Raw genomic sequence first — 26,639 nt, 5'->3', positions numbered from 1 at the left:
CATGTCCCATCATCCCTCCATGTCCCATCATCCCTCAATGTCCCATCATCCCTCCATGTCCCATCATCCACCCATGTCCCATCATTCCTCCATGTCCCATCACCCTCCAAGTCCCGTCTTCCCTCCATGTCCCATCATCCCTCCATGTCGCATCATCCCTCCATGTCCCATCATCCCTCCATGTCCCATCATCCCTCCATGTCCCATCATACCTCCATGTCCCATCATTCCTCCATGTCCCATCATCCCTCCATGTCCCATCATCCCTCCATGTCCCATCATCCCTCCATGTCCCATCATCCCTCCATGTCCCATCATCCCTGCATGTCCCATCATTGATCCATGTCCCATCATCCCTCCATGTCCCATCATCCCTCCATGTCCCATCATCCCTCCATGTCCCATCATCCCTCCATGTCCCATCATCCCTCCATGTCCCATCATCCCTCCATGTCCCATCATCCCTCCATGTCCCATCATCCCTCCATGTCCCATCATCCCTCCATGTCCCATCATCCCTCCATGTCCCATCATCCCTCCATGTCCCATCATCCCTCCATGTCCCATCATCCCTCCATGTCCCATCATCCCTCCATGTCCCATCATCCCTCCATGTCCCATCATCCCTCCATGTCCCATCATCCCTCCATGTCCCATCATCCCTCCATGTCCCATCATCCCTCCATGTCCCATCATCCCTCCATGTCCCATCATCCCTCCATGTCCCATCATCCCTCCATGTCCCATCATCCCTCCATGTCCCATCATCCCTCCATGTCCCATCATCCCTCCATGTCCCATCATCCCTCCATGTCCCATCATCCCTCCATGTCCCATCATCCCTCCATGTCCCATCATCCCTCCATGTCCCATCATCCCTCCAAGTCCCGTCATCCCTCCATGTCCCATCCTCCCTCCATGTCCCATCCTCCCTCCATGTCCCATCATCTCTCCATGCCTATCATCCCTCCCTGTCCCCTCATCCCTCCATGTCCAATCATCCCTCCATGTCCCATCATCCCTCGATGTCCCATCATCCCTCGATGTCCCATCATCCCTCCATGTCCCATCATCCCTCCATGTCCCATCATCCCTCCATGTCCCATCATCCCTCCATGCGCATCATCCCTCCATGTCCCATCATCCCTCCATGTCCCATCATCCCTCCATGTCCCATAATCCCTCCATGTCCCATCATCCGCCCATGTCCCATCATCCGCCCATTTCCCATGATCCCTCCATGTCCCATCACCCCTCCAAGTCCCATCATCCCTCCAAGCCCATCATCCCTCCATGTCCCATCATCCCTCCATGTCCCATCATCCCTCCATGTCCCTTCATCCCTCCATGTCCCATCATCACTCCATGTCCCATCATCCCTCCATGTCCCATTGTCGATCCATATCCCATCATCCCTCCATGTCCCTTCATCCCTCCATGCCCATCATCCCTCCATGTCCCATCATCCCTCCATGTCCCATCATCCCTCCATGTCCCATCATCCCTCCATGTCCCATCATCCCTCCAAGTCCCATCATCCCTCCATGTCCCATCATCCCTCCATGTCCCATCATTGATCCATATCCCATCATCCCTCCATGTCCCATCATCCCTCCATGTCCCATCATCCCTCCATGCCCATCATCCCTCCATGTCCCATCATCCCTCCTTGTCCCATCATCCATCCATGTCCCATCATCCCTCCTTGTCCCATCATCCCTCCATGTCCCATCATCCCTCCATGCCCAACATCCCTCCATGTCCCATCATGCCTCCCTGTCCCATCATCCCTCCATGTTCCATCATCCCTCAATGTCCCATCATCAATCCATATCCCATCATCCCTCCATATCGCATCATCCCTCCATGTCCCATCATCTCTCCATGTCCCATCATCCCTCCATGCCCATCATCCCTCCATGTCCCATCATCCCTCCATGTCCGATCATCCCTCCTGTCCCATCATCCCTTCGTGTCCCTTCATCCCTCCGTGGCCATCATCCCTCCATGTCCCATCATCCCTCCATGTCCCATCATCCCTCCATGTCCCATCATCCCTCCATATCCCATCATCCCTCCATATCGCATCATCCCTCCATGTCCCATCATCTCTCCATGTCCCATCATCATTCCATGTCCCATCATCCCTCCATGTCCCATCATCTGTCCATGTACCTTTGTGTCCGCGATATTTCAAAAACTGTTGAACATTTCTTCATCATCTCACAGATATATATTCCTCATGACATGATCTCAACCTGATTCGATCACGGCTGTGATTGGATGAATTATGTAACAATACTTACAAAGGTTGTCATGATCTTCTGTGGCAAAGCTCCACATTTTCCTCACACCATCTGAAACGGGATGTGCATGATATTGATTCCGGTGTTTGTCCAAGTTTGGACAAAACCACAAAATAACAGCACAGAGGAAAAACTAATAAAAACAACAACAACAAACCTGGAAACAGTTTCCTTTGTTTTCAAAGCAACCACAAGTGTTGCATCAACTACCCAGAAAAACAACCACTTGCCCACTTTCTTGTTCAAGTGTTCAGCAACAACCAGGTTTGTATATCTTATATTATATTATTTATTTGTTTCACAGTTTTACAGGTATATGCCCGTTGTTTCAAGGTATATGTCCATTGTTTTTCGGTAGATGTCGATTGATAATCGGAATATGTTGATGGTTTAAAGCTTATAGGTATTCTATGTTGTTTATAGGTAGATGTCCATTGTTTAAAGGTATATGTGTCGCTAAAAGTGATACACAGCACGATATCTCAAAAAAGTTGTGGATGGATTATGACAAAACTTGGTGAATGAGTTGGTTCGGTGACATGAACAAACCGATTAAATTTTGGTTCAGGTCCGGATGCAGATCCACCTATCCGTGAGATACAAAATGTAAACTGCCTGTCTGTGCAATCCAAGGCCAACTCCACTCATGGGTCACTGACTTCCTCCACCCTCGTCGTCAATGTGTGGCTCTCAACAGAACCCTTTTATCTGCTCTCCCTGTCATGGTTGTAGAACATCAAAGCAGTGTTCAAGGCCCCCATATTATTCCTTATCTTCATCAATGATATCACTGACTCTCTGGAAAATCCTCTTCATCACTTTGCTGATGCCTCCATTCTCTGCCGTGACATCCCTTGTCATCTTGACAGACAGGTGGCAGCTTCTTCCCTCTCATCAGACCTTGACAATATCACAAACTGATCAAACACTTGGAATATGTCTTTCAATCCTAATAAATCCATGACACTCATTCTCTCTCTCCGATAGGACCGCACTGCAAACGCTTCCATATCCCTTCTCAACAACCCTCTTGAAGAGGTTCATTCACTCAGACGATTGTATCTCACTCTCAGCCATGATCTCTCTTGGACAAGCCACATTTCAAAATTGGCCTCCAAAGCCAGACTCCGACTGGGGATCCTCCATCGTGCGAAGTCCTTCCATGGCACACCTGAGCTCCTATCTTCCGCCAAGGCCTTCATCTGCAGATTCATGGAGTACGGCTTTCTCCTCTGGGCTGGCTCCCTTGCCTCACGTCTTGCTTTGCTTGACACCGTGGAAACAAAGGCCTTCAATATCATTGGACTCTCGCGATGAAGCTGAATCTATGGGCCTATCACTTCGCCACCGCCGACAGGTCGGTGGTCTCTCTTGCCTTCTTCTGCCTCATTTCTAGTCTTGCACCCTCTGCCCTCTCCGTGATTTGTCCCCAAGTATCTGCACGACTCACGCAATCCACAAGCCACTCTCTCCAGAATCACTGCTCACCTCTACTCATGTATTCCTCTCTTTTCCCGCCTGTGGAACGACATTCCACATTCTCTCAAATCTCATTCTTCGTCTTCAAGACAGCTGTTCACCACCATCTCAGGTGGTGAGTACGGAGTACGGTGAGTACGTGTTGTACTTTGAGCTGTTGATATTCTTGTTTTAACAAATGGTGTTTTATTTCAAAAAATATAAAACAGAGGTATGCCTTTTGTTGTCTGGGGAGGAGCCTCTGATGAGTCGCTCCGCCCTTCAATTTCCAATGGAAAATCCCTTTTAAACACTCTCAACGTACATTTCAACTTTAACATTCACTTCCCCCTTTCACATCAAGTCTCCACCACAAAGGAAGAGGACTCTCCACCTCCTGAACTCACGCACCGAACTTGGAACACCAAACTTGGTGGACAGATCTTGGTGAAGATCCGAATCCGGATAAGAGAATCTTCATTGTTTTTCCAAGTGATTCTTCACCGTTCAGAGATTGGGACAAAAACGATACGGACGAAGTACACGGGGGAAACAAGATAGACGCAACGACGACTTTCAGGAAGGAAAGCAGGGCATTTGAAGGAGGTGGGTTTGGGGTGGATTAACGGGGTTAGAAAAGATTGTGGTGTTGGATGGCGGAAGACATGAGATGGTGGTGAACGGCTGTTTTGAAGACCTGGAGGGAAGAGTGGGATTGAAGAGAGTGTGGGAGTTTTCTCCAGAGGCGGGAAAAAGAGGAATGAAAGAGTGAAGGCGAGCAGTGATTCGTGATTTTGGTAGTTTCACCAGAAGGGGGTTGCTGGCGGACCTTGAGAGCTTTGTGGAAATATCGGGGGGACAGAGCACAGACGGAGAAGGGGGGCAAGACCGGAGAGGAGACGGTAGAAGACAGAAAGACCACTGACTTGCCTGCGGTGAGAGTGAGAGACCCAAAGACTCAGCCTCATGGTGGGAGACACCAATGTTCCGAAAAGCCTTGGTTTCCACAGCGTGAAGCTGAGGCAGGAGCACCAGCCCAGAGGGGAGAGCAGTACTCCATCAGGCTGCGGATGAAAGCTTTGTATGTGGTTGTGAGCTCAGGTGTGCCAAGGAAGGACTTTGCGAATGGCGCTGGAGGTCAGATGGGGGAAATGGACGCCAGATGAAATGTGGGAAAAGGTTCAATGACAGAAGGTTGGGAGTGAAGGTGCCTGGCAGGCGGCAGGGTGAGTTTTATGATCATGCTCTATTAGAAAGGGAGACCATTTAGGTCATGCCACAACCTGCAGCCAAGTTGAGAAGACAGTGCAATGCATGGTGGGACATTGCCATCGACCAATCAAGTTTATCCACACCTTATCCAGCGGAAAGCCGTTCAACCGTAGTTTCACCTTCGGATAGTTAACCAGGGCTTACGAATTTTAACCACTGGTTAAAATTAATCACCGCTCTTATCCAATGGTTAAGTTATTCGGGCTTCTCGCAACTGGGCCCAGGAAGACTGGTGTTTAAAGCTATTGCAAAAAAAACTCAGCGGAGAGTGCACCACGGCAATGATGGGCCAAATGTCGTCAGCTCCTTGTTTGAGATGTTTATTGTTTTTCAGGCGTACAAACACACGTACAAGGAGAGAATTACCCTGTGGGGCAAAGGGAGTGTTTTGCCGATGACGACTCTGGGTACCTGCAGCACACATGCAAAATTTGGTGTGCATTGGCCCAGCCCCATATAATTTCCTTGTGGGGGTGGAGATTTGGTGTGTGTGTGTGTGTGTGTGTGTGTGTGTGTGTGTGTGTGTGTGTGTGGAGGGGGGAGGGTGGTGGGGGCGTAGCTTGAATCCCCAAACCTTGCACGAATTCTGAAGTACCTACACCCAAAATATGGTGCCTCCAGGTGCTACGGTTCGGCAGTGAAAGAATAACGCACAAACCCACAAATACTTGAAAATATTTATCAGATTTATTTGCTCACAATTGCCGTTTGTACGTCATGGACCATTATCTCTCCTCCCGGAAAGGAAAACTTATTGTTTGCTTTGATATCAATGACAAACGATTTGTTTCGAGAACAATCGATGCACACTAACTCCTTGAGTACGAACGATTCGCGGCTTGTCTAATCTCGACCTCGTTACTTCCGAACCTATCTTCGTCTCGTTTGAACCCTTTTAGGTTATTCCGCCAAGTCTCCTGCCAAGGAAAACCCACCGTGTGAAGGTAAACTGTGTACTCGAGCGGTGGGCACCGGCCGAGCGGACCAAGTTTCTAAATTCAATTTAATAATTAATAATAACAAAAAAAACACTTCATTGTCAGGGTCAGGTGTCCGATCAAAGTGGGGTTGCATCAAAGCGGGACTTCTTGGAACCCGGTCATCACTGCCAGCAGTTATAAAGTGGTAGTTCTAACTGCCACACACCAGCACACAAATGTCACACAAAATACACCACATAAAAGTACACTAACACCACACAAAACAAGTTCTGGTGAGGGTCTGCGATCTCTGATTGCTCTTTTTCTTGTTTATCAATGTGTTTTTTATATAAATAAACACAGCCCCCTGTATTCACGAAATTCCTTGAGTTTTTCCCTCGATGTGAGAGCATTTTCTCCTTCGCAAATGCAGTATGTTGCTGAAACTCATCTCCAAGGATGCACCTGTGTATGAGTGGTGTAACTTGGGAAAATAAATAATGGGAAAGTTTTCAAAGATGAAGGCTGAAATTATTGGGAAAAACAAACAATTTAATGTTTCACACCTGCACACCTGATCATAAGCACGTGCAAAGAATAAATCCTAACAGGTGATGTGAAGAACTTCCGACAAGAGGAAGAACAAACAGATATGGGATTCAAGATGTCCCAAAGTTTAAGAAACAAAATAGGATTCCAGTTCAAGTTTAAAAACTATACGTATAAAAGGTATAAAAGGTGTGTGTGTTTATGTTTGTGTAAAAAAAGATGTATAACGTGATTGTGTGTTGGTATGATTGTGTGTGTTTGAGTGTATTTGTGCGATTGTTTGAGTGTATTCATGTGGTTGTGTGTGTGTTTGTGAGTGTGTGTGTATCCACCTCCATTTTGGGAAAGGGTCATGTTTGTTCGAGCAAGTTGTGAAGTTTTCTTGTTCTCAGAGTTTTGTTCCGTTGGATATTTTCAGGATCGTCACTGAACCCCAGATAGTCTCTAACTCTAGTTAGTTTGTGGTAATATTCATTCCCAGGGATATTTTGTAAGATGTAACAGAGGTTCTTCTACATCACTCCAGTTGCCACAGCTTTCACTGACACAATGTCGACACTCTTCAACTTCCAGATTGTTTTGACTTCATTTTCCAGATCCCGGTATTTGGTCATTTCCCTGACAACACGGGATTCACACCTCTGTTGTATCTTCGTGTGTATTTTTTGATGACGAGATAAAGTTGATGATTGAGAAAACGCCTTATCACAAACAGAGCATTTGTGGGGTTTATCCCCGGAATGTATTCGTTCATGTTTATGTAAACTTGATGACTGATTAAACGCCTTGTTACACACAGAACACTTGTAGGGTTTACACCCCGTATGTATTCGTTCATGGTCATGTAAATTTGATAAAGAAAAAAATGTTTTGTTGCAAACAGAACACTTGTGGGGTTTATCCCCGGAATGTATTCGTTCATGTTTATGTAAACTTGATGATTGATTAAACGCCTTGTTACACACAGAACACTTGTAGGGTTTACACCCCGTATGTATTCGTTCATGGTCATGTAAATTTGATAAAGAAAAAAATGTTTTGTTGCAAACAGAACACTTGTGGGGTTTATCCCCGGAATGTATTCGTTCATGTTTATGTAAACTTGATGATTGATTAAACGCCTTGTTACACGCAGAACACTTGTGGGGTTTATCCCCGGAATGTATTCGTTCATGTTTATGTAAACTTGATGATTGATTAAACGCCTTGTTACACACAGAACACTTGTGGGATTTACACCCCGTATGTATTCGTTCATGGTCATGTAAATTTGATAAAGAAAAAAATGTTTTGTTGCAAACAGAACACTTGTGGGGTTTATCCCCAGAATGTGTTTTTTGATGATAATTTAAAGCTGGTGAAGAAAAAAAGGCCTTCGAGCACACAGAACACTTGTGGGGTTTATCCCCAGAATGTGTTTTTTGATGATAATTTAAACCTGATGACGAATAAAAGGCCTTCGAGCACAGAGAACACTTTAAGGGTTTGTCCCTTGAACATACTCGTTCATGTTGACGTAAATTTGATGATTGATTAAACGCCTTGTTACAAACAGAGCATTTGTGCGGTTTATCCCCGGAATGTATTTTTTGATGACGATATAAATTTGATGAAGAACAAAAAGCCTTCCTGCATTTCGAACACTTGTGGAGTTTCTCACCGGTGTGCAACGTTTGATGTGTCAACAGATATGAAGAAGAAGCAAATCCCTTCTGACACACAGTGCACCTGTATGACGTCTCACCTGTGCATATTTCAACACATCCTTTTAAACATGATGAGGAAGTGAAGTCTTTGTTGGAAACAGCAAAATTGTTTGTCTTCTCACTTCTTTGGCTCTCCTGTTGCAAGACATTGATAAACCTGTCGCAGTTGTTGTTGTTTGTAGACACACCCCAAAACTTGTCAACATCCTGACAAAAAGTCTCTGTCAGGTGATGATCGAAAGAAACTTCTTTTTCCAATGACGAGGAACAGTTGACACTTGAAGACTTTTCAAATTTTTTCTCTGCAAATTAACAATGGAGCAAAAACATCAATAAATCACTTTTGAAACTTGAACATCACTCGGAGAGCACATAGTCTCACCTTGCACGTTCATCATGAACAAAATTACCATTATTAACTGAAGACCCCACTATTATGGTGCACTACTATCATGGCCCACATGCTCGTATCATCCATGCACCCTATTATATCACATTGTTTCTTAGAATGTGTTATGAACATTAAAAATGTAATTATTCACTCACGTCTGGTCATGCTCAGATAAAGGAAGTTTCAGATTTTTCAGAGAAGGATTTCAATTAAACCAATCATGGCTGGAATAAGACCACTGATGACGTCATCAGTATCACACTAAATACCCCATGGGGAGTTGATAACATATGCAAAGTTTCAATTATTTTTGTTGAGTGGTTTCAGAAAAAGATATTCAATTTTTCCCTTCAATTTAATATGTAACAATGTGACACATGACGACAATGTTAACAATAAAAACATTCTCCATCGGGAGTTCCTCTGATGTTTAAAATTTTGCATCGATCGGACAAGCGGAAACAGAGAAATCAATTTTTAAAGTGAAAATATGAAGGTGTGGACACATAGACAGACAGACACAAACGCACACAAACACATTGAACACATTGGACAAATACATCAGTTCAGGAAAGGAAAGACAAACCCAAAACTGAAAAAGAGAATTCAAAATGTAAAAAACAAAAATAAAATTGGAGACAAAGACCTCGAGAGCTTGGGTGTTGAAAACAAACTCAATCTGGAAATGATAACTGGAAAGATAAAATTAATAAATAACCAGTCTGAAGACGACGATGGTTCACGAGCGGTATTTGACGATGTAGATTGTTTCAGAAGTCAAGGATGATACAATGTGATAATGTTTGACCAAGTTATAAAAACGATCAACATGATGTGGTACGAGTGACGGGTTATTCGCTGCAAAATGTTCGAAAACCCGGTTTCGTTCAACAACTTTCAAAATTTGACCTTTGCATAACCTTTAAAGGTCACAAAACAATGTTGTGGACATTAAAATAAGGAAACAGGATACGTGCGAAAGCTTAATGTAGTTCGTCGAAGAAGGTCGAAAACCCGGTTCGATTCCCACAACTTTGAAAATTTGACCTTTGTGAACTTCAAAGGTCAAAGGTCAAGGATTATGACCTTTGGTGCAAAACTTCTTCTGGAACATTCCAGGAACAATATAACGTCATATCGGCTATATGGCATTTCGCACTCCTCGGATTATCCATACATTGATGAAATCAGCGTAAAAACAAACTTGAAGGGGAGGCCACGGGCAAGGTGTTCGAGATGGAGCAAAATGGTTTCAAGACTTTAGGTGGGGAATGACCTCAAGATTATGCATAAAATGTTTGGGCGGTCGTATGATTTTTCTGTCAAAATTCGCAATTTTCTAAGTTCATGACCTTGTGACCTTGACCTTGGGACGAAAATGAAAAATCGACCTCCGTGGGGCTATGCAGGTGCCATTGGGCTAACCAAATACCGAAACCCCTGCCAGATTCAACAAACCCCCTCGGAGAATTTGTCGCTCAGTCGCTCGTATCGCTCAGTCGCTTGTGGCCCGATTTTTGATTTTCCAAAAATATTTTTTTTGATTTTTCAAAATTTCAAAGTCCCGTTGCTTGGCAACGGTGGTGTCCATAGCAACGGTTCTCATTTGCACACAACTAGGTCATGGTATGAACCTACCAACCAAGTTTCATCGAAATCGCCATTGTATTGACTGAAATCGCCATTTTAAATACTGATAATAAGGGTAGAACAAATCTCAAAATAAAACATTTTTGGAATTTATTTTTTCGACAAGATCGACTACCCAACAAGCAGGTTGGCGGACATGGGTTGGCGCCTCTCCAATAGAAACTGACGCGATGAGTCCGTTCGATGGGGCAATTACCTGAGGATTAAGCACAAGAAAATTCATGATTCTGGCTTCAAGGGTTAATGCTGCAGATTGTTTTTTTGTTAAAATACCCACACATTTAGAGGTTTTTCGGCCGTTGCTTGGCAACGGAGGGGTCCATAGCAACGGTTCTCTCTCACACAAAACGAGGACATACCATGAACCTACCATACCAGTTTCATGTATATCTGAATCATAGTCTCTGAGATATAACGAACTTCGTTTTTTATTGTTTTCGACCAGGGTTCATTCAGTCTTCTTCTCCGACAGTTTTCACAGGATCCGGCTGGAAATTTTTGACAATATGGCTGAATGTACTGCCCACAGTCGCTCGTGGCCCGATTTTTGATTTTCGAAAAAGAAATTTTATTATGATTTTTCAAAAATTTCAAAGTCCCGTTGCTAGGCAACGGTGGTGTCCATAGCAACGGTTCTCATTTGCACACAACTCGGTCATGGTATGAACTTACCAACCAAGTTTCATCGAAATCGCCATTGTATTAACGGAGCACTTGACCGAACAGAGGGACAGACAGACAGACAAACAAGCCGGTTGGCGGACATGGGAAGTCGCCTTCCCAATAGAACTTGACGCGATGTACCCGTTCGATGGGGAATGGCCTGATGATTAAGCACAAGAAAATTCATGATTCTCACTTCAAGGGTTGATGCTGCAGATTGTTTTTTCGTTAAAATACCCCCACATTTCGAGGTTTTTCAGCCGTTGCTCGGCAACGGAGGGGTCCGTAACAACGGTTCTTTCTCACACATAACTAGGACATACCATGAACCCACCATACCAGTTTCATGTATATCTGACTCATAGTCTCTGAGATATAACGAACTTCGTTTTTTTATTGTTTTCGACCAGGGTTCATTCAGTCTATCTTCTCCGACAGTTTTCATAGGATCCGGCTGGAAATTTTTGACAATATGGCGGAATGTACTGCCCACAGTCGCTCGTGGCCAGATTTTTGATTTTCGAAAAAATAAATTTTTTATGATTTTTCAAAACATTTCAAAGTCCCGTTGCTTGGCAACAGATGGGTTCAGAGCAACGGCTCTCATTTGCACACAACTTGGTCCTGGTATGAACCTACCAACCAAGTTTCATCGAAATAGCAATTGTATTAACGGAGCACTGGACCGAACAGAGAGACAAACATATCGACGGAAAAAGTGAGAATGGGAGAACAAATTTAAAAAAAAAAAACGTTTTTTCGAATGGAGTGACTCCCCAACAGACAAACAAGCCGGTAGGCGGACATGGGTAGTCGCCTACCCAATAGAACCTGACGCGATGGGCCCGTTCGATGGGGAATGACCTGAGGATTAAGCACAAGAAAATTCATGATTCTAGCTTCAAGGGTTAATGCTGCAGATTGTTTTTTCGTAAAAATACCCCCACATTTAGAGGTTTTTCGGCCGTTGCGAGGCAACGGAGGGGCCATAGCAAAGGTTCTTTCTCATACATAACTAGGACATACCATGAACCTACCATACCAGTTTCATGTATATCTGACTCATAGTCTCTGAGTAAAAACGAACTTCGTTTTTTTATTGTTTTTGACCAGGGTTCATTCAAAGTGTACCTTCTCCGACAGTTCTATTCGGATCCGGCTGGAAATATTTGACAATATGGCTGAATGCACTGCGCACAGTCGCTCGTGGCCCGATTTTTGATTTTCGAAGAAATAATTTTTTTATGATTTTTCAAAAATTTCAAACTCCCGTTGCTCGGCAACGGTGATGCCCAGAGCAACGGTTCTCATTTGCACACAACGAGGTCATGGTATGAACCTACTGTGGGGGAAAAATTTATATTAATGTATTTTAAATTGTAACAAATTGAGTTTCAGAAATGTAACTTTTATGCTGCAAATTGAATTGGCTGTCATTTCTGGCCAAAAGACTTTTGCCTTAAATGATAAGAAATGTGTTGTTCTGGAGCAGAGTGACCGAACTGATAAATGAACCTATGCTTAGAAATGTACGAAGTGACTTTTCGTCTCAAGGACACGTCTACAGTCTGGGTGAATATCCCCCAACCTCTCTCATGGAAGTATAAAATGTTTTGAAAGGCACATTGTTCTCAGTGCAAGCACGTGAGGAAGTATAGTTTCTCAGTGGCTTGTACTCCTTGGAACTGACCAAGTACCAAGTTAGAAGAAAACTCTCTGATGTAATGTAGAAGTGAATTGAATCGGGTTGGTCTAACTGTTAACTAAAGTAAGAATAAATGAAATAGAACCAAATAACACTGCAAACAAATGGGGATTCTTAAGTTCATTGTACAAGGGTGAGAAGTGTATGGTGTATAATTAGGAAATAAATTGTTTCACAAGGAAGGACTTGTGTGGACATCAGTTTTATCAGTGTCGATAGCGTTTTTGTGGGATTTTATAATCAAATCGGACAAACGTTAAACTCTGTCTGAAGTCAAATAAGATTCCACAATCGGCCGGTTAGAATCCTTCAGGAGGACAATGATCACAACAAGGTGGGTTTAAAAAAATCCGCATCACTACCAACCAAGTTTAATCGAAATCGCCATTGTATTAACTGAAATCACCATTTTAAATACTGAAAATAAGGGAAGAACAAATCTCAAAAAAAACGTTTTTGGAATTTCTTTTTTTCGACAAGATCGACGACCCAACAAGCAGGCAGGCGGACATGGGTTGGCGCCTACCCAATAGAACCTGACGCGATGAGTCCGTTCGATGAGGGAGTTTCCTGAGGATTAAGCACAAGAAAATTCATGATTCTGGCTTCAAGGGTAAATGCTGCAGATTGTTTTTTCGTTAAAATACCCCCACATTTTGAGGTTTTTCGGGCATTGCTTGGCAACGGAGGGGTCCATATCAACTGTTCTCTCTCACACATAACTCGGACATACCATGAACCTACCATACCAGTTTCATGTATATCTGACTCATCGTCTGAGATATTTTCGAAAAATTCGTGATTCTAGCTTCAAGGGTTAATGATTGTTTTTTTGTTAAAATACCCCCACATTTAGAGGTTTTTCGACCATTGCGAGGCAACGGAGGGGTCCATATCAACGGTTCTCTCTCACACATAACCAGGACATACCATGAACCTACCATACCAGTTTCATGTATATCTGACTCATCGTCTCTGAGATATAACGAACTTCGTTTTTTATTGTTTTCGACCAGGGTTCACTCAAAGTCTATCTTCTCCGACAGTTTTCATAGGATCCGGCTGGAAATTTTTGACAATATGGCTGAATGTACTGCCCACAGTCGCTCATGGCACGATTTTTGATTTTCGAAAAAGTAATTTTTTTTTGATTTTACAAAAATTTCAAAGTCCCGTTGCGAGGGAACGGTGGTGTTCATAGCAAAGGTTCTCATTTGCACACAACTCGGTCATGGTATGAACCAACCAACCAAGTTTCATCAAAATCGCCATTGTATTAACGGAGCACTTGACCGAACAGAGGGACAGACAGACAGACAAACAAGCCGGTTGGCGGAGATGGGTAGTCGCCTACCCAATATAACCTGACGCGATGTACCCGTTCGATGGGGAATGGCCTGATAATTAAGCACAAGAAAATTCATGATTCTTACTTCAAGGGTTGATGCTGCACATTGTTTTTTAGTTAAAATACCCCCACATTTAGAGGTTTTTCGGCCGTCACTCGGCAACGGAGGGGTTCGTAGAAACGGTTCTTTCTCACACATAACTAGGACATACCATGAACCGACCATTTCAGTTTCATGTATATCTGACTCATAGTCTCTGAGAAATAACGAACTTCGTTTTTTTAATTGTTTTTGACCAGAGTTCATTCAAAGTCTATCTTCTCCGACAGTTTTCATAGGATCCGGCTGGAAACTTTTGACAATATGGCTGAATGTACAATCCGGCATTTGACAATCTGGCTGAATGTACTGCCCACAGTCGCTCGTGGCCAGATTTTTGATTTTCGAAATTTTTTTTTATGATTTTTCAAAAATTTCAAAACATTTCAAAGTCCCGTTGCTAGGCAACGGATGGGTCCATAGCAACGGTTCTCATTTTGCACCCAACTAGGTCATGGTATGAACCTACCAAACAAGTTTCATCGAAATCGAAAAATTTCAAAAAATTCAAAGTCCCGTTGCTTGGCAACAGATGGGTCCAGAGCAACGGCTCTCATTTGCACACTACTTGGTCATGGTATGAACCTACCAACCAAGTTTCATCGAAATAGCCATTGTATTAACGGAGCACTGGACCGAACAGAGAGACAAACATATCGACGGAAAAAGTGATAAGGGGAGAACAAATTTCAAAAAAAAATTTTTTCGACTGGATCGACTACCCAACAGACAAACAAGCCGGTAGGCGGACATGGGTAGTCGCCTACCCAATAGAACCTGACGCGATGGGCCCGTTCGATGGGGATTAAGCACAAGAAAATTCATGATTCCAGCTTCAAGGGTTAATGCTGCAGATTGTTTTTTCGTTAAAATACCCCCACATTTAGAGGTTTTTCGGCCGTTGCTATGCAACGGAGGGGTCCATAGCAACGGTTCTTTCTCAGACATAACTAGGACATACCATGAACCTACCATAACAGTTTCATGGAAATCTGACTCATAGTCTCTGAGAAAAAAACGAACTTCGTTTTTTTTTATTGTTTTCGACCAGGGTTCATTCAAAGTCAACCTTCTCCGACAGTTTTAATAGGATCCGGCTGGAAATATTTGACAATATGGCTGAATGTACTGCCCACAGTCGCTCGTGGCCCGATTTTTGATTTTCGAAAAAATAATTTTTTTATGATTTTTCAAAAATTTCAAAGTCCAGTTGCTCGGCAACGGTGATGCCCAGAGCAACGGTTCTCATTTTCACACAAGCAGGTCATGGTATGAACCTACCAACCAAGTTTCATCGAAATCGCCATTGTATTTAATGAAATCACCATTTATAATACTGATAAGGGTAGAACAAATCTCAAAAAAAAAAAAAAAAAATTTCGACGAGATCGACTTCCCAATATCGACGGAAATACTGATAAAAAGGAGAGAACAAATTTCGAAAAAATATTTTTAAATTTTTTTTTTTTCGACGAGATCGACTCCCCAACAGACAGACAAGCCGTTAGGCGACATGGCTGCTCGCTCTGGATGGAAAGCTGGCCGACGCGACGAGCCGATATTCATGTACATGCTATCAATCAATTTCGCACAATAAATATGATTATCACAGCCCTCTTAGTTTGCGCCCAGAAACCCACCTTGTGAAATTTCAGGCATGTTTCCAAAGAGACTCTAACAAATGGCAGCCCTGGTAATTCCATTTATCTATTCGCTAAAGATTTTATTTTTGTAGATGATGCTGCAAGACATTCTCCTTGGGCACAAAAAAGCAGGTCCCTCGGAGGTCCAGTTTCGGAGGTATTGATTTTTTTGTACAGTCCACAATAAGTGGACGATATACGATAAAGTACTTTAGCTGTTGCTAAGCAACGGATGGTGTGCATAGCAACCATTCATTTTTGTGTACATGCGAGGCACATTGTTCACATGTCACACAAGTTTCATCAAATTCACACTCTTTCTCTTAGAGATATATGCAATTAACCGTTTCTGAAATGTTCGACATGTACTCGCCCAAAACCGATCTCCTCCGACAAATATTTATTGTTGGGAGTGCAAATTGGCATGAAGGGAGCGACATAGAATGCGCACAGAACTCTAGGCTTCGATTTTTCGATTTTTTGACCACTCTAAAGGGCCCTTGCTGTGCCGTTGCTTGGGCCCGGGGTCCCATATTCGAAAACACACGATTCCCAGAAATATTGATCCGACCTACCAAATTTCATTGGAATCGGTTGAGTGCTTTAGTCCCTTGGCTTGACCAAAGTTTCGCGGACAGACAGACAGATGGAAATGTCCAGAATAAGGGTGCTCCAAGAGCAGCCAACAGACAAGCCGGTCGGCGACGAGGGATCCGCGAGGATCGAAGCCCATATGGCACCTGTGCGCCAAGTTTCATCGAAATCGGTTTGCTGGTTTGTGCTGTGGAGCCTCGCGTTGCAGACACACACACACACACACACACACACACACACACACACACACACACACACACACACACACACACACACACACACACACACACACACACACACACACACGGAAAACCCGACAATAAGGGTACTCTCGCGACCACCCAACAGACGGAAAACCCGACAAAAAGGGTATTCTCGCGACCACCCAACAGAGGGAAAACCCGACAATAAGGGATATCTCGCGAATCCAACAGACGGAAAACCCGACAATAAGGGATATCTCGCGAATCCAACAGACGGAAAACCCGACAATAAGGGATATCTCGCGAATCCAACAGACGGAAAACCCGACAATAAGGGTATTCTCGCGACCACCGGACGGAAAACCTGACAATAAAGGTACTCTTGCAAATCCAACAGACGGAAAACCCGACAATAAGGGTACTCCAGCGAATCCAACAGACGGAAAACCCGACAATAAGGGTATTCTCGCGACCACCGGACGGAAAACCTGACAATAAAGGTACTCTTGCAAATCCAACAGACGGAAAACCCGACAATAAGGGTACTCCAGCGAATCCAACAGACAAACATATCGACGGAAATACTGATCTTCAGGGAAGAAAAAAAAAAAAAATTTTGACATTTGTTTTTTCGACACGATCGACGACCCAACAAACAAACCGGACGATTACAATATCCCGCTCCCTCCCTCCGGGGGGCGGAATAATAATTGAGCTTTAAGTATTCCACCAGTAGAAGTACCCGTTGCTTCCCTGACGGTTTAATCAAATGGCAGCACGTTGTCCTTTCAAACATTCTGCTCCATTCACTCCATCATTTTCCCGGGGTCATCTTCCCTCTGCTTGGAAGTCAACTGACATCATCTTCATGAACCATCCTTGCTGCTTCCATCTCCATCTGGCGTGAGCAAAAATCTCCTCCGCTTCGCTGCAAAGCTCATTGTTGTTTACTTTAGTTTGAACCTCCACTTGAAATGAGTGAAATGAAACATTCCCCTTCCCTCGTACTGCCTTCTGCTCCAATCAAGCTGCCTTCCCCCCCTCACGATGCCCCTCCCCCTCATGCTGCTTTCATATCCCCTTGTGCCGCCTCCCCCTCCTCAACAGCAATCAATTACCAGATCACGGCAGGGAAGCCAAGAGGTACGCATGATCGCTCTCAGCTGTCTCGCCTGGGTTTGAATCCCGACCCAGCTATAAACTGTCATCCCGGTGTTTCACAGGCAGGGTGATTCATAAATGTGTGTGTTGTGTCCCACATGGGTGTTAAACTCGGCGTCACATCTGCCTGGAGCCCCTCTCCTCTCCCCCTCCCCTCCTCCTCTCCCTTCTCCCTCTCCAACCCCTATCCCTCTCTGTCCCACCCCTATCCCTCTCTCATCCCTATCACTCTCCCTCACCCCTTTTGGTCTCTCTCCGATTCCATCCCTCTCTCTCCTCACCCTCTCTCGACTCACCCTATCCGTGTCTCTCCCACCACTCTTTCTCCTCTATCCTTTTATTCCCTCTTTCTCCCTCTTCCCCTCTCACCTCCATCCCCTCTCATCTCCCTCGTCTCCTCTATCCTTCCCATCCCTCCTTGCTCTCCCGACCTCCTCTCCCTCTTTCCTTGAATATTCCCATCAGCGAAGCGACAGGAAGTATTTGCTGGTAAACAAGTGAAAAAACACGAATTAAGCTTTATATTTTACATTTCACACTTTCCTCAATTAAAAGAGGTTATGATAGACTATAAATTATTTAATTAGTTAGTTGCTCATGAGAGTTCAAGTCCCTGACCCTCAGTGATGGGTAATGTTGTTAAAAGTGTCCTTTATGATCCATCCATGAAGACCACACTCTGTACAGAGAGAGCATCAGTGCTGCGACAGCAGTCACCTGGGTTATTGGACACAATCCTGGACAGGTGACCACTCTGACACAGGATACTCAAACGACTCAATCATCCCAGCAAGCTGGTATCACTTTGCCAACCTCAGAAGGATGACAAGCTGAGTCAACCCCACCTGGTATTAATTCAACAGCCAAGTGGGATTTGAACTCAGGACCAAGTCAACCAAGCCCACCACCTTAACCATAAAACCAACACTAGGTATACCTTTATGATATTTTGCCAAAACAGAAAAACAGAGTCGCAACAAACACACCTTTCCCGTGACAATGGTTTCATAACAGTTCTTACAGCGGGTCAAAGGTCAACGTCACAGCTTCAGGTCAAAATGATTTTGGGTCAAACTTTGACCTTGAACTTGTGACTTCCATCCATCGAGCAGAATTAATTCGTTTCCTGGTAAACTCTCACCAACTCTACTTTACAAACAGCCTCCTGGTTTAGTGGTAACTAAGTTCACCCTTCACATCTTTAAATATAATATTGAACATAATTTGGCCGAAAATAAGGTTGGTACAGGACGAGCTATAAACTCCCAACCAAGTGATGCACAGGGAAGGTGTTGCATCAGTGAGCATACCTTCCTCTGAAAGCAAAGGTAAGTCTCTTGTCTTCTCATCCCGTGATTCCTCGAGGACGTTTAAGATGCCACTGCAGTCCTCAGGAACAGGCCATTGTGTGCCGGTGCAGAGGCGCATCATCACAAGTAAATCTTCATCTGATTTGTTGTAAACGGGATTAAAGAGGAATCGAATGATAAATGAAGTGATGAGGGATAAAATGTCATACTAACATGTACAAGTGGGAGGGTAACATCCCATGGATGGGATTTCCATTCTCAATTCAATTCCGGCTCCGCTCCAGACATCGTGACATTCACGAAATCAATGAGTTCCTGTGTTAGTAAACAGCACGGATCAGCACGGGAAACACAAGTTATCGGTACGAAGTGAACGTCACGTACCTGGTCTGGACTCCTTGTCCTCGGGTGAACCGACCACGGACCGCAGCCGCTCGTGGATCCCGGGGTGTTCTCTGAGATCTCGGGTCATGGTGGACCGCACGTCGTGTCGGGTGAAGGACGGTACGCTGTGGTAACCGAGTGAAGAGCGCGAGCTGTTTGGGGAAAAAGCGAACAGGGAGATCGCGGTGTCTGATTGGTTCCCGCCACATCACGTGTCCATGATTTAAAATAAATACAAAGATTGAACGTTTCGTTTTAACGGATTGTTTGTGTTTCAGATTGTGTTGTGAAAGTGAAAAACGAGTCCGAGTTCGTCGATGATTATTCCCTCAATACGAATCAACGTTCTTTATTTTCTGTTTTTGTATTTATCGACAATCTTCCCTCCATAACGGAATTATTTTTGGGTCATTCTCACATAACTGACAGAATCAGATGGTAACATTAGAAAATTATTTGAACAAGATTAAAATTTTCAGGTCCGAATGTGGCAATTGTGACGTAGTTTCAGGTGCATTTGATGAAAGCAGCGCTGAATTACCTCTAATTTCGCCGGTTTTTCACCGCGATTTCAGTGCTTTATGTCCATCGAGTCATTCCCGTTACGGAAATGAAAGGGCTTGTGTATCCGACAATGATGTTTTCAAGAGACGTCAAAGATGCCAAGAATATTCTACCTCCATCATGTTTATTGAGAAACAAAAGAAAAAGTTGTCATCAATAAGAAATTGGTGTGCAATTCGTCATTAAGCATCGGTGCAATGAACAATTGGTCAGCGCTGGTGCCTGATTGATTGGATTAAAAAAATGAGAAACACACATGTTGGACCACTAAGTATGAGTGGATAGTATTAACAATAAAATAATATCTTGAATTCACAGTGACATACAGCAAACCAGAAATGATAGGAACCGAGTGACGGATTTGTTCATGAAGTAGGCGCTGGGGTTGGGCCAAGTACGGAGTTCCTCAACGGAAAAAAAATGAAATTGGATAGCCGGCAATACAATCTGGAGCCATTTCCGACATTCAAAGCGGATCGATGAAAGAAGACGATTTGTAGAGAACAGAAGCGCACCCCCTTGAATCCGCAACTGAAACGGTGCCCTGGTGCGATTGAGAAATTTTGGCGAGTGGCGTCAGCTGGGATCCCGCAGCACGAAGGGCAGGTGTGTAACGCACGGTGGTTCACACGGTGGATGGCCCGAAAGCGAGCGTGTCATGCGATTAACGGGGCGACATTACGCCCTCATGTTCCGGCCAAACGAAAGGGACGAATGGACTGTAAACTGCCGCCCTGGAGACGCAAAGCTCGTCGAGCCTTGCCACGAGTGCATGATGCGCGGCTTGGATGTCGCGAACATCCTCGCGCAGGGGCAAAGGAGCATTAGTTATGGGAAGGGTTTAGCGTTAGATACACCGGCCTCATGGGGGCATGAGCAGTCCTCCATGGGGCCCGGAAACATCAGTTGGGAGAAATTTAGTATAGAATTTAGAATGCATTGGAGACATGGACGACATTGAACGTGTGGTGTGGACGTAGATTAGCTACGTAGAATTAAATTGAACGTGCATTAGAATAAGGGATGACGGGGAACACGAGCTAGTTGAGGGAATGTAATTCGTAGAGTGTCAGTGTGGTGTGAAAAAAAAAAATACAAGAAAGAAACATGATGAGTGAACGTGGGTCAGCGGGCCCGAGTGTGAATGGAGTGAATGTGGAATGCATGGTGCAAACGAATGATTGGGGGGAGGATTGAATCCCACCCAAGGGAACCCAGGGTTCGTGTAATAATAGTTAGTAGATGAGTTAAATTAACCAAAAGGATGTCGTTTGGTTGTTGGTGTTGAACGAAGGCACGAAACCTTTTTGTAGGGTGCACGAGAGTATTGACCAACTGGGAGCGTGGCTGATGAAATATGCGCAATGAGTAGAGGGCACCCCGGGCAGCGAAGTAGTCGGCCAGAGTTGGCCATGGGTCTAAGCGACCGAGTTAGTGTAATGAGCACGGATACCCACGGGAAAGGGACCCGGAGCACCAAAATGCCATGTGGGCATCGACGGGGAAATGCCACGAAGGGCATTCCCCACGTTCATAAGGAGTAGCTCGGCTCGGAGACAGCCTCAACGACCCGGGAGTGCCGAAGATCGAGTTTGGCAAGTAGGTAGACCTGCCAGTGGAGCCACGCTTCCCAGCCACGAAATTGTACGAGAGCACGGGAGAAAATTTGCGGGCCAGGCCCAAATGAATAACCAACACCAACACAGGCGACAGGAATCGTGGTTGCTGGAACCAATAGTTTAAAGAGACAGGCGTGTTGAAAAGCCCAGCGGATAGATTTACGTTTAATAAATGCTCGGATATATAAGAAACGTGTACCCCCTTCGCACCATCCATCCCTTCGCTGTTCGTAGGCCGCTGGACTCATCTTGAAAATGTTGAAACCTGTGGGAGCTATTCTGAGGCTGCATTGGGTTCGAGACAGATTCACTTGTCTCTTCCTCAATACTTTCAAAAGGGATCTTAGGGATTGGGAATAGACAGTTTGGACAGGTTAGTCGAACAAAAACGATAAGGGGGTTTGGGACACACATAATTTTTTTTTTTTCAACAAAAAAAAGTCAAAATTTAGTTTTTTTGTGACAACCGAATGGGGGTGGGTATGGACAAGGACAGGCATAGGCAATAGGTTGGGGGAGACTGTAGGGAAGGACCGAGACCGTCTTCGGACCGGCCAACGCCACCACACTCCCTCCACAACCTCCTGAGACCACACCGAGGCTGGGCAGCTTCATGTGCCAACCTGTTGTTGTATCGCATCTTACCTGGTCTGCATTTGCCAAGCCTTTATCTGCCTTTGCCTCGACTCCATTTGCCATACCTTAATTTGCCTTGCCATGTCACTCACCTTTACCATGTGCGCCAGGACCATCTTTGTGACAGTATTTGCAAGGATTGCCCTGCAGGCAGCCGCGTTACCGGTGACTGCATTTGCGCAGCATGGACATCTATCTCCTTGTTGTATAAAGGCCAGTTCAAATGGACTGTGAGACGGCGTGTGGCCTGCCGTGAAAGGGTGAGTTGCCTCCAGCAACCAGGAACAGGAAAAATAAATAAAACCAACAAACAAAGGACCATTGAGGGCCCTGAAGACGCCTGATCATCGATTCCTGCTGCTGCACTCATCCCCGAATGTTGCCTTTATTGTTCTCTCCTGAAGTCACAGGTCCAGGGCCATGGGTAATGTAAATATGAGAAACGTATATCGTTCTAATCCACCTGTTTGTTTGTTTCGTTCCGGCAATGAAGCAAAGTTGTCTGAATGAGTCTGTTCGTTGAGTTTCGCAACGCACTAGGTTATTTATTTTTGGGACATGTATTCAAAATGTCGCACTCGGGGATCCGGAGGTAAAATGTACTGGGGGAACCTACACCTCCATGCCACACGAATGTTAACGACTTGCGTCGAGTCTGGCAAAATGGAGGGGGGGGGGGTAGTGTTGCGGTTCTCGGAACCGCATGCATACAACAGATAGATGTCCCGAGACAGTTATGCCATTAATATACGTGTCGATAGACCCCTTCCTTTTGTTTAGTGGGAAGATAAGGGAGTGCGTTGCGATGGTCTAAGAGTTAGGTGATAAAATCATTTTCCCCTTTTATTTCATCCCCACTCTTTTTCTTCCCTCCATTTCATTTCTGAGGTAAATCTGCCTACTTGCCCCTCGTCTCGTCTACCACAGCCGTGCATCAACGTCCACCCAAAACCAGACATGTGCGGCGAGTCACGTACGCTTTGGCACCCAGGTGGGCGGGCTGTGCCGGCGTCTGCCCGAAGCCCGGCCCAGGCTGGCGGGCCACGTGGGGGGTCGGAGCCAGTCAGAACGCCCGATTCGGGCGATAACATTGGATTTGGCATGGCCCCTCCCACGAGCTCCGGGCTCGATAAAACACGGAGAAATCCTCCGTGTCAGTGTGAAATTGAGAAGTGTTTTGTTCGGTGTGGGTGTTCTTCACGCGGAGTGTTCCTGCTACTTGACTCCGCCCACATCTCGCCTCGACGAATCGCCTCCTGCCTGCTCCCGCCTACTGCTCCACCCTCGCATTCTGGACTCCGCCCTTCTCCACTCAAGCTCCTCCTTCGGAACACGATCTCCACACGTGAGGCTGTGGCCAGAGCAACGTGACAATTGTCGGGCACCGCACCATGGAGCATCCCTCCCCCGAAACACCCATGTACCGAAAACTATTACCTCAACTCCCCTCCATCCCTGGCTGCAAAAGTCCTTCACATTTGGGTTTTTTTTTTCTGTGTGTGTCTGAGTGTGCTGGCGCGTGTCTGTCAAGTAAGCCTGTCGAAGATCCTTATTGTTGTTGCTGTTAATAATCTCGCGTCAAGTCTGCACTGTCTGCTTTAGTAAGTTGCTTGATTATTGTCACACCCCACACCCCTCTCCTCTTTCCCTGCGTTACACACCCAATAAACCCTTGTTGTACCACATGCTTTTCCTGCTTGCTGTAAATAAATAATCATCATTAGAAATATTCCCAGCTCGCCTTTGTCTTCTCTCTCATTGGTCCAGCATGGTTCGAATCTAAGTTTAGCCGGGTCTTTATTCCCAACGATCCGTTCCTACTTTTGCCGGTACGTCCTTGGCAGTGCCGCTCGGCTGCATCCGATCCGGAAAGGTGATCCGATCCGGTAGAGTAGTGTTTTCAAAACTATGGGTCACGACCCAAACGTGGGTTGCAAAGGGTCCAAAAATGGGTCGCGAGGACCCCGGCAAAATTTTTTTTTTTATAAATCAAGCGGGTAAAAGGCAATCGTGCAAACGCCACATCGTTGGACAATGCCGTTTGGTACCGTTCCACTCGATAATTCAGCCCGAGGTGCAGATACACCCGTTTCTCCCGACTCTTGTCGTTCAGTACTTTGTACCCGCCCAAAACGGTTAACTGCAGGCCAATCATTTCGCCAGCTCGCCTTTCCAATTACTCGCTCTCTCTGCAACCGAAGTAATTTCATGAGGTGACGAACTCAGTCCGGTCACTTCACATTGGCTGACCGACAAGTCGAGACGCTGTTTTGTGTGATCTGCCTTGCTGGCTGGACTGCGCAGCGCAGTTTTCTGCTCCCCATTGCGTTGCTTGTTTTGTGTCAGTTCGCCTTGACACTGACTCCACTGACTGTTCTAATCGCCTCTTTCGTTTTGCAGGATGGCAAAGCGTTCCTACAATCAAGCATTTTTGGATGTGGGCTTCACTTCTATCAGTGATCGTGATTCTGTGAAGCCACAATGTGTGTTGTGCTTCGATGTGCTGTCCAACGAATCGCTGAAGGAAAACAAACTGAAGAGGCATCTGGCGACGAAGCATGATTTGTTAGGGGATTTGTTAGGGGATGAGGATTAAGCACAAGAAAATTCATGATTCTCCCTTCAAGGGTTAATGCTGCAGATTGTTTTTTCGTTAAAATACCCCCACATTTAGAGGTTTTTCGGCCGTTGCTAGGCAACGGAGGGGTCCATAGCAACGGTTCTTTCTCACACATAACTAGGACATACCATGAACCTTCCATAACAGTTTCATGGAAATCTGACTCATAGTCTCTGAGAAAAAACGAACTTCGTTTTTTTTATTGTTTTCGACCAGGGTTCATTAAAAATCAACCTTCTCCGACAGTTTTAATAGGATCCGGCTGGAAATATTTGACAATATGGCTGAATGTACTGCCCACAGTCGCTCGTGGCCCGATTTTTGATTTTCGAAAAAATAATTTTTTTATGATGTTTCAAAAATTTCAAAGTCCAGTTGCTCGGCAACGGTGATGCCCAGAGCAACGGTTCTCATTTGCACACAACCAGGTCATGGTATGAACCTACCAACCAAGTTTCATCGAAATCGCCATTGTATAAACTGAAATCACCATTTTAAATACTGATAAGGGAAGAACAAATCTCAAAAAAAATAAAAAAAAATTCGACGAGATCGACTTCCCAATATCGATGGAAATACTGATAAAAAGGAGAACAAATTTCAAAAAAAAATTTTTGAATTTTTTTTTTTCGACGAGATCGACTCCCCAACACAGACAAGCTGTTAGGCGATATGGCTACTCGCTCTCGATGGAAAGCTGGCCGACGCGACGAGCCGATATTCATGTACATGCTATCAATCAATTTAGCACAATAAATATGATTATCACAGCCATCTTAGTTTGCGCCCAGAAACCCACCTTGTGAAATTTCAGGCATGTTTCCAAAGAGACTCTAACAAATGGCAGCCCTGGTAATTCCATTTATCTATTCGCTAAAGATTTTATTTTTTTAGATGATGCTGCAAGACATTCTCCTTGGGCACAAAAAAACAGGTCCCTCGGAGGTCCAGTTTCGGAGGTATTGATTTTTTTGTACCGTCCACAATAAGTGGACGATGTACGATAAAGTATTTTAGCTGTTGCTAAGCAACGGATGGTGTGCATAGCAACCATTCATTTTTGTGTACATGCGAGCCACATTGTTCACATGTCACCCAAGTCTCATCAAAATCACACTCTTTCTCTTCGAGATATACGCAATTAACCGTTTCTGAAATGTTCGACATGTACTCGCCCAAAACCTATCTCCTCCGACAAATATTTTTTGTTGGGGCTGCAAATTGGCATGAAGGGAGCGAGATAGATTGCGCACAGAACTCTAAGCTTCAATTTTTCGATTTTTTTAAATTCTTTTCGATATTTTGACCACTCTAAAGGGGCGTTGCTATGCCGTTGCTTGGGCCCGGGGTCCCATATTCGAAAGCACACGATTCCCAGAAATATTGGTCCTACCTACCAAATTTCATTGGAATCGGTTGAGTGGTTTAGTCCCTTGGCTTGACCAAAGTTTCGCGGACAGACACACAGATGGAAATGTCCAGAATAAGGGAGCTCTAAGAGCAGCCAACAGACAAGCCAGTAGGCGACGAGGGATCCGCGAGGATCGAAGCATTGGATACGATGCTTTTCATTCCGACCGATCCACCGACGAAGATTCATTGGCAAGACGTATTGGTTCACATACAATTGTTCCTCTGTCCGGCAAGATTTTTCCTATTGCGTATTTTGCCAACTGGCACTCCTCATAAAAAATGACGGTAAATGGACACCCTATTTTTGAAGGACTACCATTTCGAAAAAAAAACCTCAATCAAAAATCGGCTCGAGTAAAATTTTCTAAATATCTCGAAGTGTTTAATTCCGAAGTCTCGTTTCTCCACATTCAAAACTGAAGGA

General features: G+C 44.8%; 1 protein-coding gene across 1 annotated transcript; it reads right to left on the bottom strand.

The window, feature by feature from the left end:
- Positions 1-2,117: 2,117 nt before the first annotated feature.
- On the bottom strand, positions 2,118-19,525 carry LOC147007594 (uncharacterized). The gene is made up of 4 exons (XM_085866811.1): positions 19,364-19,525; positions 18,980-19,117; positions 8,250-8,513; positions 2,118-2,357 (listed from the first exon to the last, which is right to left on the bottom strand). The coding sequence occupies exons 1-4, from the start codon at positions 19,449-19,451 to the stop codon at positions 2,254-2,256; spliced, it is 594 nt and encodes a 197-aa protein (XP_085722937.1). The 5' UTR covers positions 19,452-19,525; the 3' UTR covers positions 2,118-2,253.
- Positions 19,526-26,639: the final 7,114 nt, after the last annotated feature.

Source organism: Eptatretus burgeri, unplaced genomic scaffold (genome assembly GCF_056783735.1).
Source record: "Eptatretus burgeri isolate ZD-2024b unplaced genomic scaffold, Ebu_testis_v1 Ebu_testis_scaffold_84, whole genome shotgun sequence".
NCBI lineage: Eukaryota > Metazoa > Chordata > Myxini > Myxiniformes > Myxinidae > Eptatretus > Eptatretus burgeri.
Note: the sequence above shows the minus strand (reverse complement) of the source record. Positions and strands in the feature narration are given on the sequence as shown.

Bases quoted from the DNA above. Each gene is read 5' to 3' on its own strand.
- LOC147007594 (XM_085866811.1), bottom strand. From the start codon at position 19,451: ATGACCCGAGATCTCAGAGAACACCCCGGGATCCACGAGCGGCTGCGG. The intron at 8,514-18,979 runs GTATGCTCACTG...GTTAATTTGCAG, and splicing joins ACCTTTGCTTTCAGAGGAAG to AGAAAAAATTTGAAAAGTCT. The intron at 2,358-8,249 runs GTGAGACGTCAT...ATCCCGTTTCAG, and splicing joins ATGTGTTGAAATATGCACAG to ATGGTGTGAGGAAAATGTGG.